The sequence below is a fragment of the Saimiri boliviensis genome, chromosome 5 (genome assembly GCF_048565385.1).
Source record: "Saimiri boliviensis isolate mSaiBol1 chromosome 5, mSaiBol1.pri, whole genome shotgun sequence".
In the NCBI taxonomy this organism is placed as follows: domain Eukaryota; kingdom Metazoa; phylum Chordata; class Mammalia; order Primates; family Cebidae; genus Saimiri; species Saimiri boliviensis.
In genome coordinates, this window is record NC_133453.1 from 58,131,435 (window position 1) to 58,152,623 (window position 21,189).

At 36.0% G+C, this 21,189-nt stretch overlaps 1 protein-coding gene and 1 long non-coding RNA gene across 6 annotated transcripts in view; one reads left to right on the forward strand and one right to left on the reverse strand.

The window, feature by feature from the left end:
- ITPRID2 (ITPR interacting domain containing 2) overlaps positions 1–9,437 on the reverse strand; it is a 38,664-nt gene extending 29,227 nt beyond the window's left edge. For 2 of the 3 annotated variants that reach the window (XM_003921803.4, XM_003921802.3), the window contains exons 1-7: positions 8,887–9,437; positions 8,503–8,548; positions 5,135–5,184; positions 4,252–4,308; positions 2,305–2,344; positions 2,123–2,221; positions 400–608 (exon numbers count right to left, since the gene is read on the reverse strand). In XM_003921803.4, the coding sequence (XP_003921852.3) occupies positions 400–608; positions 2,123–2,221; positions 2,305–2,344; positions 4,252–4,308; positions 5,135–5,184; positions 8,503–8,548; positions 8,887–9,097 (712 nt within the window). In that variant the 5' untranslated portion in view covers positions 9,098–9,437. The remainder of the gene's footprint in view (positions 1–399; positions 609–2,122; positions 2,222–2,304; positions 2,345–4,251; positions 4,309–5,134; positions 5,185–8,502; positions 8,549–8,886) is intronic. The other variant, XM_074399386.1, reaches the window with a different exon arrangement.
- A 94-nt stretch (positions 9,438–9,531) lies between these two features.
- LOC141584576 (uncharacterized) overlaps positions 9,532–21,189 on the forward strand; it is a 162,409-nt gene continuing 150,751 nt past the window's right edge. For all 3 annotated transcript variants that reach the window (XR_012517692.1, XR_012517690.1, XR_012517691.1), the window contains exons 1-2: positions 9,532–9,772; positions 14,481–14,559. This is a non-coding gene — a long non-coding RNA (uncharacterized LOC141584576). The remainder of the gene's footprint in view (positions 9,773–14,480; positions 14,560–21,189) is intronic.

Here is a 21,189-nt window from a genome sequence, read left to right on the forward strand (position 1 = left end):
TTTGGCTAATAGAAAGAAAATAAGCAAAGATATGAGTTAAACTGATCAAATTAGCCAGACTAGTTCCTGAAATTGACTGACTTCATTTAAGAATAACAAGGCTCCTCCCCTGTTTCTTTTCTTCTTGAACAAAAGCAATCTGTAGATAAGGATAAGGTTCTGCAAGTAAGTTATGGTAAAACTTGAGTCAAGAATTGGGAGGAAGGGAAAAATAAGTAAATTAACCACCATAAATAGAGTAATAAAATAGCTTAAATTTTAACATATGAAAATAGCTTTTGTGTTGATTAACCTCTTTACTTTCCAGTGCTATTCCTGAAATAAAGGCTTAGAATAAGATCATCTTGTTGTAGATGCTATAATTTAAGAAAATAATATGCTAACACTTAAAAACCTTACTTGTTAAAGCATAATTTGGGTTCTCTACTTCCATCCGTTGCATTTGAGCACTCAAAAATACTTTAATATCTATCCCTTTGGCAAAGGATGATGAATTAAAAAATCTGGAAGGAATTTTAGAAGCAATATCTGGTTCATCACGTCCAAATCCAAGATTATAAAGAATTTCTTCAGGATCTTCCTCATAAAGTTCCAACAATTCTGAAACACTACAAAAAAAGGGGCAAAAAAGGAAACATGAAAATATAAAACAATAGTCTACACCACATTATAAATACATACTATTGATTTCTTGTGATAAAATCTTTTTTCTCAGCTCTTAAATCATTATTTATTTTACCATGTTTACACATGTGTACTAAGGAATAAACAGGTTCATTGTCTCAAGTTGCTAGAATTGCAGAACAGAGCTAACCCCAAGGAATACATTCAGACATTCCCTACTTGACTCCTCACCTTATTTTTTTTGTCATTTTAAGAGATTTCCTGTAAAGCAGCTAAAACAAGTAGAGGACAGATGATGGAGAATAAGGAATAAACAGATTAAAGAAGAAATGAAAAGGAACTGAGGGCCATTCTGTAAAACTTGAGCTTTTCTGCTATTCTTGTCCTAGTAGTGGCAACTGTGCTAGGAGGGGCAATACAGGTAACAAGCTGACTTCAGAGAAGTGAGGGAGGAGCTTACTTTCAACTTCTCTCCAACCACTTCCACTCAGGAAGTAGGAGGAGTAAGGTACGGAGAGTATGGGTTACACAGAGGTAACTACTGTAATTCTATTGGAAATTAAATATTTAGTATCCCTTCTCTCATACCAGTGATAATCCAAGTTTTCTAAGGCTCACTGAAGAAAATAGGAAACTTGGAGATGGAACTTCAACAGAGAGACATTTCAATTTCTTTCAGAGAAAATGTTTAAATCTTAATAATATAACTTGGATAACAGTTTAAACTGAATTCCATAGGCACATGTACTGGTATTTTAATATACTCTGTGTGTGTGGGGGGGGTGTGTGTGTTTTGAGAGTGCATCTCACTGTTACCCTGGTTGAAATGGAGTGGCACAATTACAGCTCACTGGTACAAGTGATTCTCCCACTTTAGCCTCCCAAGTGGCTGGGAGTACAGGTGGAGCACACCACATCCAGCTAATTTTTGCATTTTTTGTGAAGACAGCATTTCATCATATTGCTCAGGCTGGTCTTGAATTCCTGAGCTCAACTAATCCACCCACCTTGGCCTTCCAAAGTGCTGGGATTACAAGTGTGAGCCACCGTGCCTTGGCTATACTACATATTTGAAAAATCTTTGGTTTACTATGTTGAAAAAAATTCTGCTTAAATATCAAGATGTAACTCAGAAAAATTTATTCTGATTTTTGTGTCAGAGTTAACTCAAGTTCTTAACAGAATGAATTTTGGTTCTCTGCAACTAGAAATTACTCCACTATGGAGTTCCTCTTTCAGGTTGTTAAGGGGGCTCAAAATACTCATTTATGGATTCCAGCAGCATTATAAACCTACTTGTTGCTTTTTTTCAATCTCAAAACAAAACAAAACAAAACCAAAAAAAGAAGCTCCTATCAGTTGTGCTGCTCCAGGAAACACTCTTCTTGTGTAGTTTATGATTTCATACCATAAAGGTCAAATACAAGACTGAAAAAAACGGTATGAGTAGGTCATCTGTAACACAATGTAATTCCAACACAATTTCAGACTAAGTTACCTTGAGACTGTCCCACTACTTTTCCCAGATCCAGTGGAATTCATACTTCTCCCTTTCTGATGAAACTGTAGTCTTCTCTCTTTGGCCAAGATATTATTGCTATAAAAAAATCAGATTATATAAAACTTTACTTTCATTAATGGTCATTTTTTTAAAAGGAATAGAACAAAAGAGCTACATACCAGTTTTCAATTTGAGCATCACTTTCATGGAGGTGGTTGGCTACAAATAAAAACAATAAATGTTGAGCACAATTGTTAGTAGGACTATACTATGATACAATTATCAAAAAATCAAATTACCTGCAATATTACAATTAAATGCCCAATATATTAAACACTTATCTTGGTCCATTACATCTGCAGTATGAAAAGTGATATACAGATAGATAAGAACAGGGCCAGGAGCTTTTGAAGGGTTGTTTTGGCAACGTTAACTACTCTCCTTAGCACTTAAAATAATAAAAAAATATATAGTTAACCAATTAACTTTCTTTAACAGTTAAAAATAAGTAATGAGGAAGTTATATAGCATATATGTGGTGCTAATTATTATATTTAAAAGCTATTAATGAAGAATATCTTAAGAGGAAAACATGATTGAAGTGTGGCAATAGTATACGTCAATTTCTAATGTGGGTTTTTTTAAGGTTATAACTGATTTTTCCCCTCATACAACTTGAAAACTACTTATTTCAACATAACTTTTCTTTTAAAAATTGCCTTTCAACTTTATAATAGAACTTTAAAGTTCTAAACAGATAAGTGTTAATGTTTAGAGTTAAATTTACATCATTTAACCTTTATAGACAAATATAAAGAAATTTAATTATAAACATATCTATTTCAGCATACTTCAATCGCTTTTCATTTCTGACCTGTAAAGTCATGCTATTTTGTTTCTTTGTACTTCCACCAGAAAGGTGCCTCACTCATAGCACTCAGTAATTATTTAATTAATGGAAATAGCCTTGAAATAATTTTCAGTTAAACAACATAATAGCTTTACTCTTCTATAAGACTCCTTTTTAGGTTCTGGTTTCCAAAAAAAATCATTCAATATTATCAAACTACCAAGGCAAATATGAAAAGTGCTAGTTACAATAATATTAAAGTACATTTTAATAAGGGATTGACAGCATGTTTCACTGTACTGACTGGAAAGCAGTAACTTTAAGCTCTTTATAGAGTTTGAAAACGTACAAACAGAAATAATAAGAATTAATATATTCATGTTTCAGAGTTTTAAATATTAGAAGGTTCTAAATAAGTAATTTACCTTACAGATACATTTAAAAGAGCAAAAAAAACCAAGGATATTAAATTCAATGTATAAATTCACTATTCATCAACTTATAAGTTTTAAAGATTTTTTAAAATCCTTGCTTTTTTTAAAAAAAAAAGTACACATAAATAATTGAACTATACAGCTATGAATAATCTATTCAATTTGATCAATGAGCTACAAAATACCTTTTAAAATACCAATAATTTAAAATCTTTAATTTTATATATGATAAAGCTTTATTACAAATCTACTGGAAAACATTATATAACCTGTAAAAATTTTTTAAATAGCATAACACACTTTTTAAAATCTAATGCTTTCTGGAATAAACCCCAGCATCATTTCTAATGAAATTCTATTAACTCTGCTATTTTGTCTTTCTCCTTTAATCTTCTAAAAATCAGAAAAAAGAGGAAAAGACAGGAGATACTTAAATGCAAAGAGAAAGACAAGCTGCAGCTGTAAGTATGACATAAGTCTATTCTGCGCTAAAAATAAGCTTCAATTTCGTTTTCCCATGTATAAATATTTAAGCGTCCTTCCTTCTTCAGGACAATTCTTCCCTAAGTTATATTACCATAGTTTGTTACAAACTGTTCTTTTAAGCATTTAGTCCAAGAAAGATAGATGAACACTTCACAATGGTTTTTCAGAGTCATCCCTATATGTATTCTACAGACTATGACTAGTTACTAACATAGAAAGGTAATGTAAAATGTGCTTGAGCCATTTTCAAGACCTTTAAATTTAGCTTGAGGATCATAAACCTGAAAGCATTGAACTTTCTCATTTTTTTAAATTTGAAAACTATACAAAAATACAGTTCTTCCAAACAAACATACCTTCAGCTCCCAATGACAAATCATCTTCAAAACTTCCTCCATTTCTCACAAGCACACCTGAAAGAAACATTTGAAAACTCATCCTGGTGTTCTTTTCTTCCTGACTCTCATATAAAAACACTGCTTTACTTAAATTCACCCAGCAAAATATCTTATACAGTAAAATGTTTCAGACTTGAATGTACTCAGACATTATTCTGATTATATAACTTCAAGAAGCAGGTAAAAGCTTTTACTTTAACATAAAGAAACCACATTTCCAGCAACAAAAAGTTCTCAGAAGCCAACCTACAGGCTGTTTCAAACTTAGATTTTTGAAGATGTTCAATTAGACTACATACCAAGAGTTTCATGGAAAACCAGATCCTGGAGCAAATATTATTCTTAACCATCTTATATTAAGTCAGGAGCTGGATTTTCCGGACACTGTAAATGCTCGTTATATGCCTTGCCTCTACCTGCACATGCTTGTTGTACTTTGAACTTTAGAATTCTGTTTTGAACAGGTGGTAAAATTTCAGGTGTGGCAATTTCAGTTAATGTAAGCAAAGAAATGCTGCACTAAAGTTGACTCAACTTTTGTTCACTCAGTATTTTCCTTATATTTGCATAACATATTTTTATAATTAATTAGCCTTTATAATATCTAACTGGACAATAAAGATGTTAAGTTTCACCTTGTGAAAAGGCTAGGCAATTTGCTTAAACTTACTACTGTTTTACAGTTTATAACAAGGTATTTCCCTTTGGCTTCTAGCTCAGAACAGCATATATTACAACCATGAATATCACTTTCATAACTCATATATATATACTTTCACCCAGAGGACAAAGAAGTAGAACTGTCATAAAGAACAAATTTAGAAAGGCAACCTTCTCTTACCCTTGAGTGTATTACTGCTTTGTTCATCCAGCGAGGCTCCCAAAGGTGTACTGAAACCATATAAACATACTAGCCTTAGTCTTGTGAAAGTCTATCTGGAAAGTTGTCATTACACAGCCTTACTTAAACAGTTCTAGCTAAATAAGCTTCTAATCACAGTTAAAACTCTCCCCCTAAAACAGACAAGGAATGCAAGTGGGTTACATAAGTAATATTCACTAACTAAGCAAATACCTATCATCGAGTCAGTTCAGCAGGAATGATTTAATCATGTCTGATGTGCCAATAATTAGGAGCAAGAATGGCAATGACAAATGATGTAAATTGGCATTTTTCTTTGCAAAAAAGAGAATGACTGACAAGAAAAGCATTAAGAAAATGTCTGTTGCTCTCAACCCCTTCCATCAAAAAAGAAAACACGATTAGAAGAAAGCAAATCTTCAGCCACAGATAACTTAAACTTAATAAAATTAAAAAGTAAAGAATAGTTGAAAATGAGGGTCAACAGTTTCCTTAAACCTCATCTGTTAATCTATCACTAGCAGTTCAAAGTTTCACCTAGTGCCTCCCTTACCCCAACAACTACCTTTTTCTTTACATAAATGTAGAGGCTTATAATTTGCTTTGTTTTCAAGCTAAAAAATACACATATTCTTCATTTTACTTTGAAAATTACTAAAAAGGTGACTTGAGAATCAACATTAAGATTAGCCATTGCTAAAATTTTTTCATTCTTGTAGTTCAAATACAGATGACAGAAATTTCTTTTTTTCAAATACAAAAATAAACACAATTCTCTCAAAAGTAAGTTACAGTAAGAAACACATTATTTCGGAAGGTCTGTTTTGTGATACAAACCTTTCTTCAGTAACAATTCATATCTGTTAAAAATTCACGAGACATGGGATCAATTATGAAAATATCAGTTTCAAAGAAATGTTACTGAAATGCTGATTAAATGTTAGAACTTTCCACAAGTACACCAGCAATGGCAGCTCTTTAAAAATCAGTGCTTTTGAAATGCAAAAGAAATCACAAGCAAGTACTATAAATATATTAATAAAATCTTTAAGCTGACTTTTGTATATATTTTAATAAAATTCTAATGAATGTCTTTAAGAAACCATTCTTCCCTGAAGGCACTTTCTTAGATGTAAACATTGTTTTACTTTGTCCACAGATGTCTTTACTGGTCAATGCACTACAGAAAATGGCAAATAAGCAGAATAACAGGAATTCTCCTTCAAAAATAAATATCTCACTTTTATATTTGCTCCCTTCCAAATTCTAGCAAAATCTCTATCATTTCTTAATTGTTAATTCAATAAGTTTTTATTTAGTCCCCCCCACCCCCAATGGTTATCAAAATAAAGACTCCCTTAAGAAAAGAAAACATGGTATCTTTATTCAGGATATGGACGGCACTAAAAAGCAAAGACTATCTGAGAACTTATCAAGTGGGTAAAATACTATCTTCAGGTCATTTGTACATAATAAACAAAATACACAGATGTCCAACTCTGGGAAGAAACTTGAGTTGTTATTTAAAGTAAAAATACAGTTGCAACATATCCTAAGTCAAAGCTGTGATAATACAGCCAGCCTTAAAAAACTACTTGTTCTAGCTTTCCTGGATACAAATGAATGCCACTCTTGTGTAAATACGTGCAATTTTAAGAACAAGAAGGAAATCCAGGAGAGAAAGAGCAGCAGACTACGGAACCTGCCCATATAAATCAGTATTGGCAACAAAATTTCTTGAAATTGTAAGGGATTGACTGTGTCCTGGGGATAAATGTCCTACTGCATTTATCTCAAAAAAGATGCACTTATTTACTGTCTACTTGATATGATCTCTTACACAATTTTAAGTCCTATACACCATTAAAATATAGCATAATTCTCTTGTTCCTAATTTTTAAGATTCTCTTGAATATGCACTTGAATTTAAACAATGAAACACTATAAATGTATTTGTAATGCTAAGCCTATTTTAAGAAACCTAAAGTAAGCCAATACTGTATTTATATAAAGAGTCAGACGGGAGGCTTTAAAAGACTTAAGTAAAAGTAACAAAACAACTTCTTAGACACATTTCTAAGAGGAAACTTGAAAGATACGAGTATCATCAGATCTCTCCCAAAAGGTCCTGAACATGTATATTTAAATTTCAAGCTTTTAAATTGTAGACTATTTTGGTATTTGACAATTAAATGAACCAGCAGTATATTAATACAATTTCTTGATCCATACTTTGAGTGGAGTACCTAATATCTAAGGTTTCTCTGAAAACCAGGAGATTGATTTACAGCTAGATTCTAAATATGGGGTCCAAGGACTTCAAGCACTGTATTTGCCTCTGTGCATCTTTAAAGAGAAGTTACTCCATATATTTCACAATGTTTCAGAAGGGTCTATGACTCTTTCAATAAAGGGTATGAGTTCTGTAATGAAGAGTGTTCAATAGGTTCCACTTGATGAATCAAAACAGGGCATTAATATCATGGTAGCCAATATTCTGTGTTTAGAGGGGGCAAACTGGCATATAATAAGAATCACTTTCCACAACAAAACAAAACAAACGATCCTAACTCTAGCACTTGAAGAAAATATTAAGAAAGCATAAATTGAGAAGGCAAAAATATGCTCAATAGCAAACACCAACAAAAGTTTAAACGCTACATTCTTGATTAGCACATTTTGCTGTAGTCAGATTTACTTGCAATGTGATTCATCTCCTCTGTATTTTATCAAACATTTTTGTACCAGTTGCCAAAGCATGTAATTAAACAGATTTATGCAGTCTGAATGCTTTTAAAGTTCTATTCCCTAAGAATTCCAGTGCCATCTGACAATTCCATGTTCAAGAAGTAAACTACAAGTACAAACTTAGCTAGTTTTAATAGCTCCCCAAACAGGAATAAAATTAAAGCTCATTTAGTGTAGTTAGGTAAATTAAACTCGTCTACAAATACATTTGAAAGGAAAATGATTCCGTGCCAGTTATACAGATGTCAAAACTAAAGCAAAATAAAATATCCTGTAAAACGTGATAAGTCTTTCAAATAAAAACAGAACAAACAATATGTCATGATTATCTGTTTTGGATTTCTGATCTCTGATGCTAACACCATGTGCGGGCAGCTGAAGTCCCAACTGTGAAGTCAACACGGTCACCAAATAATCAGCGGTCACAGCACTTCCATTTCTAATCACTTAGAGGAGGAAGCTATCCGCCGGCTCACTTTCCGGTTTGTATCTTATACAACGGTCGCGGGACCCACAGGGACGCGGCCCGAGCGGCTCTGCTCGAGCGTCCAGTCCGCACGGATCTCCCCCGGGACGCGGGCGGCAGAGGGAGCACTCACCGGCAGTCCTTGAGCCATATCGCGATCTTCTCGTTGGGCACGTTTCCTGGAGGGGTAGAGCGAGGGGACAGCACGTTACGGACCAGGAGCCCTCCGACGGCGGGGGTCACCCTGGACGCTCCCAAAGAGGAAAATCTACCACGGCAAATGCAGCCTAAGCGACACGTCTCAGTGTCCCTTGGCAGAGAAATGGATGGCACCCAGTGGGCTCTGCTGACTCTGGGGACGCCTCGTCCAGCGCGCGCGTTTCAAGGTCGGAAGCGTCCCCTCTCCCCTCGGCCTACAGTGCCCGAGGCTCTCCCAGAACATGCGGCGGGAGCCAGGGCGCACGAGACTCTCCGCAGCCCGCCAGCCTCCCCCCGCAGCCCGGCGGGGCGCACCGACCTCTTCCCGCCGCTGCCGGCAGCTGCGCGCCGGGGAGGTCCTCCTCCTCGTCCTCGTCCTCGTCCTGCGTCGTCGCTTCTGTGGACAGATCCTCCGTCTCCGACGCTTGCCAGGAGCTGCGGCACTTGGCCCAGGCCTTCCTCCTGCGACTCGCCACTTGCCACTCCAGTTCCTCCTCCGCCTCCGCCGACCCGGTCAGGGGCCGGTCCATGGCCGCACGGGGGGCTCCGCTACCCCAGCCGGACCCTGCGCGAGACACGGCGGCGGCGGGGACCCCCGCCCTTGCTGTCAGCGCCCGGCCGGGCAGGGAGCCCCGGGGAGCAGAAGCGGGCGCCGGAGGAGGAGGAGGAGGAGGGGACAGGGAGGGAGGGAGGGAGGGAAGGAAGGGGAGGGAAGGGGCGGAGGGCCGGCGCTTCACATGAAGCCGGCGGGGCGCGGCGCGGGAGCGCGAGTGGCCCGAGGGAGCGCGGCTGGGAGCCGAGCGCCGGCACGGCCCCTACTCCCCACCCCCCGCCTGACGCTCCCCGGGCTGGCCGGCCGCTGCGCGTCTGCGCGCCTTCCCTCGGCGGCGGCCCACGCCCCCTTCCGGCCGGGGGCGCGCGGGGCGCGCGGGGCGCGCGGGGCGCGGCGGGGCGGGGCGCGCCCAGCGCCGAGCCGAGCGGGCCAGCCCGCTATTGCTGCCCGCGGAATGGGAGAGATTTGTTTGTTTGTTAATAATCTTTCCTTCTCTCCACTCCTCCTCCCTCACCCAAAAATAGAAAGAAAGTGGGGAGGCCAAGTCTCAAAAAACGCCCCCGCGAGAAAACAAGTGTGTACTTGGGCGCCCTGAAACGTAGAGTTGGAGGAATCGCCTGAATGTAGACCATTTAGTGTCCAAGGAATTGGGGTAAGGACGGAAAGAGAGGTGCTTGATTGGTGTTGCCAAAATGTCAAAACTGCAAAAGACCAGGCTTCCTGGAGTACTACTTTTACACTTAAAGTTATTTATCGTGGTTGTGTTATGAATGAAAATGAATTGTGAAAGGATATTTAAGCTGGAAATTTCACATTGAGGTTGGACTTACGTGAGGGAGAATAGAAGAAAGAATAATTGGGACTGTGTGGAGATAGTTGCTTGGATTTTGGTGAGACAGCATGCTACAAGAAACAAATGTCAGGGTTCAGAACTGTTTTTAAAGCCAGCTTCGACATTCCCTTTTCTTGTGTTTAAATTCTCATTAGCAAAAAGCCTCAAATTCTATCCAAAATCGGACACAATGTGACGGGCATATCAAGCAACAATGTCCCCCTAGATGTTACATCTAAGTAAGGCTTAGTAAACTGTAAGTAACTAAACATCTAAGTAAACGGTACATCTAAGTAAGGCTTCCAGTATTGTACTTTGCTATGAGCTGGAGAACAAATTAGAACACTTTTTTAAAATATTAACCTGATTGAAAAGAACATTTTGCATAGATGTAATATTTTAAGGAAGGAATTATTTTTTATTTGAAGTTAAATTCAAGAGCATAGTAAAATTCCCAATGGAAGCATTCGAATTACAAGGTAATTAAGTGCATTGTCATTGATAGCTACCGGAAACCATAACTTTTGGAAAATTTGGAATGAAGAATGCTCTGAAGATGAAATAGTACCTAGTTTTTGTCCAGGCATTTACACATAAGTCATAGACTACTAAAATAGCACGCTGATTTTCCTGCCTTCATTCTTTCCTATCTCTTTTGTAGTGCATTGCTCCAGATTTACAATTCCCAGGACATCTCTCTCGTCTGAACCAAAATCAGTAACTTCTAATGGTTTATTAATATCCCCAAGATCAAATCCAAAATCCAGACTAGCTTTCCAGAACCATCAAAATATTCTGCTGAGCCTTAAACATGTATTGCCAAATTTCAGAGGAGTTAGAACAGTGATGCTAATACCTCCATGGCTTGAAATTTCACTACTAGCAAATCTTTTCGTTGAAACTGTAGGACTTCTCAGCCTTCCAGGGTCCTGTAGTAGGATGACGCTAACAGTTTAATGGCTCTCCAAAATAGGCCAGAGTGTCGCTGCCTGTGTGGAACATGAAAAAGAGTGAAAAAGGAAGCTACCTAGGAAGAGGCATTGAAAGGGCCCATCAAGTGCCACTAAATATGCTGCCTTCACAGTTTTATCCAGGGCTCATGTATCCCATCCTGTCCCCTGCTGCTCCCAGCTTCAATTCTGTCATATCTAATCGCTATTGCCTACTCGGTCTTTGCTTCTTAACTCATTCCTGTTCTTTCTATCTTAACTCTATTCCTGTTCTATCCAGTACCTTCATGACTTTCCAAATCTAGCTAAGCCAAAACTTTTTGACTCCACCATTCCACCACTTCTGGTCACATCTCTTCCCACAGGGACCTGACCTACAACATGTCTACGTCATTTATTTGAGGACTGAATTGTACAGTAAATAATATGACTGGCCCTGGAAGGTATGTTTGGCTTACTAGCCAGATTGTAAACTGTGAGAGATGACAGAGCATTCTTCAGCATTCTTCTTCCACCCCTTACACTTTTAAATGCTGATCCCACAAGGGATAATTAGTCGTCTTGAGGTAGTTTCTGTTTTTTTTATGTTCTTCAAAGAGACACTTAAATTGATTTTTTTATTTGCTTTATATTGTTTCTATAATGCTTATATTTCATTTAGTCTTGCAGTTGTTTAAATACGCTTTCAGATCACAACAATAAATAATTATCATGACAGGCAATAATGAACTATAGTTTTAAAAAAGTCAAACAACCAGAGTCAAATAATAAGGGGGGAAAAATACCAGCAGGTAACACAATATATACATTATGAGTCTCCAGTAGCTCAAATGTATGTTTTCTTCTACATGGCATTTTTTAATGGAATATGTTAAGGGCATAGAAGTATAGAGAAGGAAATCCTTGAAATAGCATGCCATTGCCTTGAAAAGTAAGTTTTTTTCATTGTTTTCTCAACTTTTACAGATTTTTTAAAAATGCCCAAAGTATTTCATTTATTCTATAATGAATACTTCACATGAGGAAAGTCTACATGTTTGTTTCTTCAATGATCTTTTTCCAAACAAGTACTATATTGTAGATCAACTGCAAATACACATTGCAAAGGGCTACAAAAAGAGTATTGTCTGAATCACTGATGCTTGCAAGGTGGAAAAAGAAAGAAATTTACATTAAATGTGGATAATTCCATCCAGCATGACATAGTGGAAACAAATATGGTCTTTGGTGTTAGACTGAAGTTTGAAATGCTTCCCTCTTTTTCTAGCTGTATGATATAAAGCAAGACAGCTAATAACCCTGGGCCATGACTTTTCTCATCTTTGAAATAGCAATCATGATAACTACCTTCCCAAATTGATGTGAATCTCACCTGAAATAATGTAGGTGCTCAGTATAGCTATTAGAATTATTATGTTGCAGAAAGCAAAAATAAATCCATTTCCTATGTGGGAATAATTCTCATACTAGTAAATGGCATCTATCATTATTCTTGTGCAGGTATATTTTAAAATTGACATAAGTTCAGGAAAAGACAGAAAACATATACTTTGGTTAAATCAGGCAGTTTTATATGAAAAAGCTAAATCATAAGGGAAACATTGTTCTTGGTTTAATTACTGTAAATATTCAAAATTATAAAACAAGATTTACTATTGAGTAGGCTAAGCCATTTTGGTTCTAGTTATGGTATTGTTTCTTCAATGATATTTATATAATCAAAAATTTTATTTTGTGCATCAAAATCTTAATTATCTAGAATCTGATTAGAGATTGGTAGAGGTGCAATTATTTCTTCAAATTCTTACCTTTTGTTAAGACAAAAGGGGGCTCAGAGGTATAAGGTAAGTAGAAATTTCAGGTTAAATGAACAGAGTAGCATTTTATATTTTGATAGTATTGCCTGGATTAAAAAAAAAATCTATGTAAAATAAGAATGGAAAACACTGCATATTATGTCCCCTCCCCTTCCTCCACCCCAGCCCAGTCACAATAAATGCTAAAGACTTCAGAAGTCTTCAAAACTTGTTTTTTTAAAATTGTTTAATTTTTTAAACCCAATAGTTTTAAAATTCATTTCAGCAGGAACTCTTTTTGGCCCCTCAGTGTATCCATTAACATTTCCAGGGATTTGCAACAGCGTAAAAGAGAACAAAAGAAAAATATTAATAAATAAGAGTAAACACTTAAACATTTTCAGAGACTTATTTATAAATCATGTAATTGAACTATGAGGAACACTGGTTAGTCTGACTTAGATGGGGTCATTGATATATTCCTCTATTATTGAAGCCGTTATTAATTATTAGAGTATTTCTAATACTCTAATAACTCTGGTTATTGTATCTTATGTTAAAGCAACAAAATTGCATGTTTAAAGCCTATAAACCTTCGATTGTTCTTAGAGTTCTTCCACATTAGCAAAAATCCAAGGATTTTTAGATTAGTTACTTTTCCTCATAAGGAAGCATTAATATGTAGAATAGTCCATTATTTTGATTTCTCTTATTTTCCCAAGTACATATAAGGAGAAGCAGGTGTTAATACCACTAGAATTTTGCCTTGCAAGTTATTTATACAATCTGGGAAATAATCAGTTTACATACTTTCTGATTTTGTGCATGTTAAAGGCTTGTCAGATTTATCACGCATTCTCAGATCACCATTTATTCAGTTTGCCACATAATGCTAAATGTACTCTTTTCTCAGTGAAACCTTGTGGCCAGTTTGTTTTCTTTTTAGTGGCTCAATTCTCTGGTATTTCTGAGCAACAGGTAAGAATGGCTCATCTATTCTTAATCAACAATGAAGTGAAGCAAGATTATGTAACAGAATAGACTATTTGGTCTGTTTCACAAATTCATAAAACAACTCAAAGGAGGTTTTGAAATCCTTTTTAATGAACATAGTTACACATGAATTACAAACATTTTGCTTTCTGTCTGTGAAGCCTAATTCTCAAGTTTGGATCAATCCTTTTACTTTTTCTTCTCAGCCCTGTCCTAAAATGTTACTTTCAAAGTTATCTGATGTTTTGAATCATAAAAGCTTTTAAAAAGATATATCTGTCCATATCAAATGCACAGTCTATACCCAGTCCAGATGATACTAAGAATTTTTCTACAATACGTTACTGAACAGAAGGATCTCATTATTGAGTTTCCCAGTGTTAGTACTGCCCTATTATGTAGTCAACTTCTCTTCAGTATTTAAGATTATATTCTAGCTCTTTTGTTTATATGTATGATTACTTTCTCTTTGGAGCCATTTAGAATTTAAAAGGAAATTACAGCTCACTATGCATATATTTGAAATAATATACTTTCATATAAATCTCTCTTTCTATATTTTATGCAGACCAGGAAAACGAAGGTTCGTGACTAGATGAACCATCCATCTATCTAATACTGATGTATTTTTGAGAGTTTTAAATGGTACACACCTTATAACGGTTCACACACACACACACACACGTCTTTGAAAAAAGACGTAAGTGTGGTATGTGCTTGAACCTGAATACATATAAACTGTGCGGGCCTCTCCCAACACGTTTTCCTTCTCTAATCTCCCTTCTGCAGCTCCTTTATGCCCATCTCAGGACAAATACAATCTGCATTCGGAACAGGACCGTTTACAAGTTGAATGGAGTTATTTTGGGTGAGTCATTGAAAACACAGTACAAAACCTTTCCTCACTCACCAGAAATGTGTTTTAAAAATAAAGCCAAAGCGAACAAGGCTTGGCAAATTTGAGGGTGGACAAAATGGGGAGAGAATAGGTCTTCTGTCAGACTCAGATAGGATTCTGGTAAACCAGTTTTGGCTACTTCTTTGCATTCAACTCCACCAAATCCCATCACCAACTACTAAATACTAGCTTAAGCAGGTAGGACTTCAAAACAAAGACACTTCATTTAACACTGTGATGGTAAGCAGATATATAAGAGCTTAGCAACAGTTTCAGCCCCCCTTTTTGTCTCTAATTCAGAAACTATAAAACATATATATTTAATAGCCCCATTCTTTTTGTTAAATTAATATTTGACTAATAGTGACTTCAGGCCATTAGAAAATGTTATATAAATGCAATATGCAGTCCTTTCAAATTGCTTTTAAAATGGGTCTCAGAGTTAATCGAATAATAAAATACTAAAGGAGACAGAGCTATAGAGACAGAAAATAATAAGCTAGTTTTTAAGAAACTTTAAAAATTGAATTATTATAATTAATAGAAGTCTATACCATGGCTTGTTGAATTTTCGATATTTTAACACGCAGGTTATTACAGACTTATGTATCCATATAGACTCTTATTTGTCTATGGAACATATGACTTATCCTGTATCCTGCAGATAACTTTCTAGCAGAAATACAAGTGATTACTTTTCTACAACCTGCTGCAGATCAGTTGAGGCTCACATGAAACCTAGAATCATTAAGAAGAAATTCTTAAACACGTAATGGGAACATAGGACACTTGGTATAAAATTGGAGAGTCATCAAATAATTTAACGTAGGTTGACCCAGCAGATTACTGTGAGCCAATTAACAGGTGCTGTAGAGGGTCCTACAGTTAGAAGTGTTGCCTGTTTACAAATGGTCCACCCTGAAGTTGTGGGAACAAGCCAGTTACTACTCCTTTAATTATGCAAGTAATCTCCTTGAACTCCCTTGCAAATGATCAGTTTCCATAAGGCAGGCTGACAATCGTTGGTAAAGGGAATGAAAACTGTTTGAAAGTTAATGTGACTATGGAAGTACAGGGTCATAATAAACAAACAGATATTTCCTGCTATAATTAACAGCAAAGCAAGTACTCTGGTTTCCTACATTTTGGGGACTTTTTTTTTCCTTCCCTTTTCTTTTATGGTTAAGCAATTGTTTTTAAATTATAAAATAACAACTTATACAGCCTTCAAAAATTATCTCACCAATCTAGGAATTATTTTATCTCATCTATTTTTATTTAATATAATCTACATATGATCAAAAACTACGGAGACTTAATATTTATTGATAGGAACTCAAAATTAAGAGCTTCTCCATAATCTTGTTTCAAAACAAACTGAAAAGTGAAACAAATTTTCATTAAAATTTCTTTGGGACAAGTAAGTTTATTATAGCTGTTATGTAGCATATTTGGCTTGGATTACATTAGTATTAAAGAACTAAAGCTTTGTGTATTAAATAAAAGAACCACAGGGTAAAGGTCAGCACACGGGTTGTTTTTGCTTAATTGTTAAAGATCCCCTGAGCCCACGTCTTTCCAATTATTTTTAAACAAGCCAGCTCAAGTTGGCACCTTAAAATCCTTTAAATACTGTAATTACAATACTACTGATAATCAGTTTGGAGAAGTACTACTAGAAGAGCAGTTATTTCAGTGGAGCCAAGTAAATGGAACAGTGTTAGCAATGGATGTTTTTGACTGAGCACGTACATCTTGTCAGTTGTGGTATTTTGGGCTGGATTTACACTGTCTCATTTAATAAAAAACTCTATGTGTTTGTATTATTCTCACTTTATACGTAGAGAAACTGAGCCTCTGGAAGGTTAATGCTAGTAAGTGGCAGAGAAGAACCAGGACTTTACCCTAAAGCCTATTGCTCCTACCTCCCATGTAAAACTGTCTCATAGTATTTCAAGCCTACTGTTAGAGAAACATGAGCAGTCACTTAATCTCATCATACTGAAATAATTCTTTACTTATAGCTGATGGGCAGAGTGTCAGTGTGACCCATAAGTGAATGGAATCTTGGGAATGGGGTTGGCCTCCTACAACTCCATTTTATGGCCCCTTACAATTCCATTTTACAGGGAAGGAAAACTGAGCTTGAAACTTTTAAGTAGCTTGCTGAGGTCAGCCAACTAGTTAGTGAGAGAATTAGGAGCAAAAATCCATATCATCAGTTCAGTGTGCTTCCCACTCCACCACACAATACTTTCATCAGGAAGGTGTGGGCAGCAATTAGAGTCGTATGCCACATAACAACATCTTGGTCAATGATGGACCTCATATAATGGTGGTCCCTAAGATTATAATACGGAAATTTAACTGTACTTTTTTAATGTTTACGTATACAAATACTTGCCTCTAAGTTACTGTTGCCTACAGTATCCAGTAGAGTAACATACTGTACATGTTTGTAGCCTCAGAGCAATAGACTTTATCACTAGGTTTGTATAAGAACCTATATAAAACTATGATTTTCACACAAAGACAAAATCACCTAAGGATGCATCTGCAGAACATATCCCAGTCACTAAATAATGCACAATTGTATAAAAATGTCAACACCTTAACGTGAACATACTAGTGTATATCATAAATGTTTCTCATATATATATATATATTTGCAGAAACCTGATAAGAACAAAGACATTACAGATAAAATGAATACATTTTAAAGCATTAATCTAGAAATAAATGATATTATAAACCAAAATCATTTATACCAAGCACATACTCTCAGAATATGTGCAACAATCACTCAAAATGTTTTTTAGGAGATAGGAATATCTGTTGGTTTGTGATCAGGAAAGTTCTGGTTAAATGCAAGTAGGACAAGTCTCTACTTTCTCCTTGACAAATTAAAAGAAATTAGGAACCTAGTATATGCTTTTTCACATGGGTCCAAATCTAGCTATGAACTGATGGGATGCCAACATGAACATAGTTCTGCTCACTGGATATATGTCATTTATATTTTTCATTTTTCACTAATTTATTAAACAAATGTTTACTGAATATGCCAGATAGTATGAAGCCTCTGTGTTACGATAATGACCAGAACAGGCTTGTGCTGCCCTTCCTTCCTACAATGGAAGACTTTCTGGTTGCTTATCTCAATCTTCCTCCTCCTTTTCTTCCTCCTCTTCATTCCTTCACCTTTTCCTTTCCTGTTACTTTTTTATTTTGCTTTTTCTCTTTCTAATATGAAACAGCTAGTTTGTGCTTTTTGTATTGTCATAAATTATGTTCCAATCTTTACTGTGTGGCTTATATAGTAGAAGGAAAAAAATGTGAGTAAAAATGTTCATTCTAGTCTTATTTATATAACAAAAATCAAAATAATAAATAAGAGAAGGTATAGTTACATTATGATGAAATTTTTTTTATCTATAAAATACTTTGTAGGCATTAAAAAATAAATTTTGTGGACAACCTAGCAATATAGTATGATATGTCAGCTTTTGAATATCATTTGAAAGATTCCTTCCTACTGTACTCTTTCCAGGCCCCTGACTACACTAGTTAAATCACATGTGATGGCCTTTGGAGCAGCTGTGACAAGATTTTAAACCAGAAGAAACATCATTTTCTGCTAGACCTCAGATAGCCATTTTAAAGATGGTAGGGGTGAGGAATGGCATGGTGTGGCTGTGGTTAAGAGAGGAGTGAACTAACTCTGATGTAGCCTATTATGCTGGTGCCCACAGTGGAGATGTGGGTAAAATTTGCCCCAGATATTCCACGCAGTACTATGCAATACCACAAGCCTTTATTCATAAGTTGGTTCTTTGAAAAATCTTCCACTTTATGTAGAGACATAGCCATTTAAGAGTCAAGTAGTCATCCTGTTCCCCTCTGGGGATCTCTGGAAAGCACTGCACTAGACCTGCACCATTCCCATCAGATGATTACATCTGCCTTGAGATATGTATAGTATTTTTCAGCAGAGAAAATGTATTTTCAGCATTTCAGCAGAGAAAATGTTATGTGTGAGATAAATCTAGGTTGTAGTCAGAAGGATGTTTCTTTCATATGAACAAGTTATCTGAACAGCCCTACAAACATAAAGCCAAGATTTTTAAAACTGCTTTTATCTTAACAAACCTTCTCAAATGCTCAAAAAATGGAAAAATAAAGATTTTAGCATCCAAGTTTCTTACCAGTATGCATTATTAACATTCCTCAGTGAAGCTGATACTTCAGGTCCAAAATTTACAGCTCTATCTAGCCACATTTCTGGAGAAGACTCAAGACTGGTGATAGAACCTCCATGAACCTGAGTATGTTATTCAGCTTATGTTTTAGTCCTCTTAGGATAACATCCTATTCTCCACAAGAGAAAAAAGCCCAAGACTATAACATCTCTGCCCAGCCACATTTTTAGAAGACTTCCTTAAAGGGAACCATAATCAGAAAGTGAGGATTTCTGCTTCTCAACCTAAACTCTGGCCTTCCGAGGAAGCATCAACTGTCAGATATAAAACCTGGAGTTTTAAGATTTGATGTAGGAAATATTAAAACCATTTAAAACTCTGTGTTTAAGAAAAACAATATTCAGAACATTTTTCTAAAGGATAGCAATTCAGCCACTATTGTAACTATAAGAGGTGAGTGCCTTAATAGTATTAAATGATTTTCCAGAAGATGGTTTTTACAAAAATCATTCTGTGATTTGTGCAATGGCACTTGCCTGTTCTGATTATCAACATGAGCAAAGACATAAAATAAAATTACTATCTCTAAGAAGGAATCTATCTACCTGAACATTGATGATATGTCACCCTCTATTCTCTTTAGGAGGAACTCAAGAGAAATTTATTTTGACAATATTTGTTCCAAGAATGAGCGAAATTACCAGGACTTTTTTTTTTTTTTTACGTTACATGGATACTGGGTATCAGATAACAAAGTTTCTGTTTTCACATTGACTGCTGGAGAAATTGAGACCCAAATGTGAAGCTCACCTATTAGGTCATCATGGTAGACATCTTAAACCTTACTCATATCTTTTTTTGTCCCCATCCTTGTTTTATTCTTTCTTCTTCCATTTTCTTCTTTTCTCAAAAGAATATTTTGTTACTTTTGATGTTCCTTTTTTTGCAACATGACAAGGAATAGCTAAATAAAATGTGAGAAAATTATGCTAAATTTTGTATTTACTATACGAATGTGTATATTCATAGAGGAATGTTAAGAGAGAAAAGAACAAATATGTTCTGTTGAGTGGCAAACTATGGCTGGCTTTTTTTCTTTTCCAAACTTTTTGAAATTGTATTTGCAATTTAGGGGTGAAAAGTTATTTGAATTTTGAAAGCTCCAGCTACTTATTCCAAAAGCAAGAAGAATGTGCAGAAATATGTGCATCACTCCATGCAATGTTCGATTATACTAAAAAAATGGGGAACTGTCATAAATTGTGTGGAAAATCTGTAGTAAATTTTACCCATCTGCACTGCGGGCACCAGCATAATAGGCTACGTCAGAGTTAGTGCACTCCTCCCTTGACCATAGCCACTCCATGCCACCCCTCACCCCTACCATCTTTAAAACGGATAAGTGAGGGCTAGCAGAAAGTGATGTTTCCTCTGGTCATAGCCACTCCAAAGGCTGTCACCACATGTGATTGAACTACTGTAGTTAGGGGCCTGGAAAGAATACAATAGAATTGAAGTGAATCAAACAATATTGAAAACGTGATATATCATACTATAGTGCTAGAATATACAGAAGCATGTGCATAACTTCATGCAGTGTTTGATTATACTAAGACAAGTGGCGAACTGTCATAAATTGAGGTTGGAATGGTAAGTGAGAACCAGGTTCCAGGATCTTAGTGCACTATTCTAAGGGATTGTCTTGTTGCCAGTAGGAAGTAGAAAGCAGCCTTCAGTTTGTAACTAAAGCGTTTTATAGAAAGATAATTAGCAACTGAATAATTGGAGGAGTAGGACAAGGGAAGTCCTCAGACAAGAGAACTAGTTAGGAAGCTTATTAGTATGGGGAAGGAGGGAGGTTGATAAAGACAGTGGAGACAGAAGCTGCAGTGAGATTTGACAGATTAAAATGGGTGATGAGGAAGAACTAGAATGACCCTTAAGATTTCTTTCCTCCTTTAGGTCAATGGGTAGGTATTCATGTCATTCTACATGCTAGACAATTTACAAGGATTGGGCATTTGGGGTTAATTTGTTTAAGAGTAAGGAGAATAAAATAGAAGAAGGAAAATTAGTTAATTACTGGACATATTAGATATGAAGTGCTTATAATACATGCAGATGGAAATGTAGCCCCAGGCATTCAGAAATACCACTCAGAGATGAAACTCTGGGTAAAAGTTTGGTTTAAATATACATATATATATATATATATATATATATATATATATAAAAATTAAGGAGACATAAGCATATAGATGGAATCTATCTATTTATATATATATATATATATATATATATATATAGAGAGAGAGAGAGAGAGAGAGAGAGTGTGTGTGTGTGTGTGTGTGTGTGTGTGTGTGTTTTGAATCATTAATGCCAGAAGCCATGATTTCTGTAT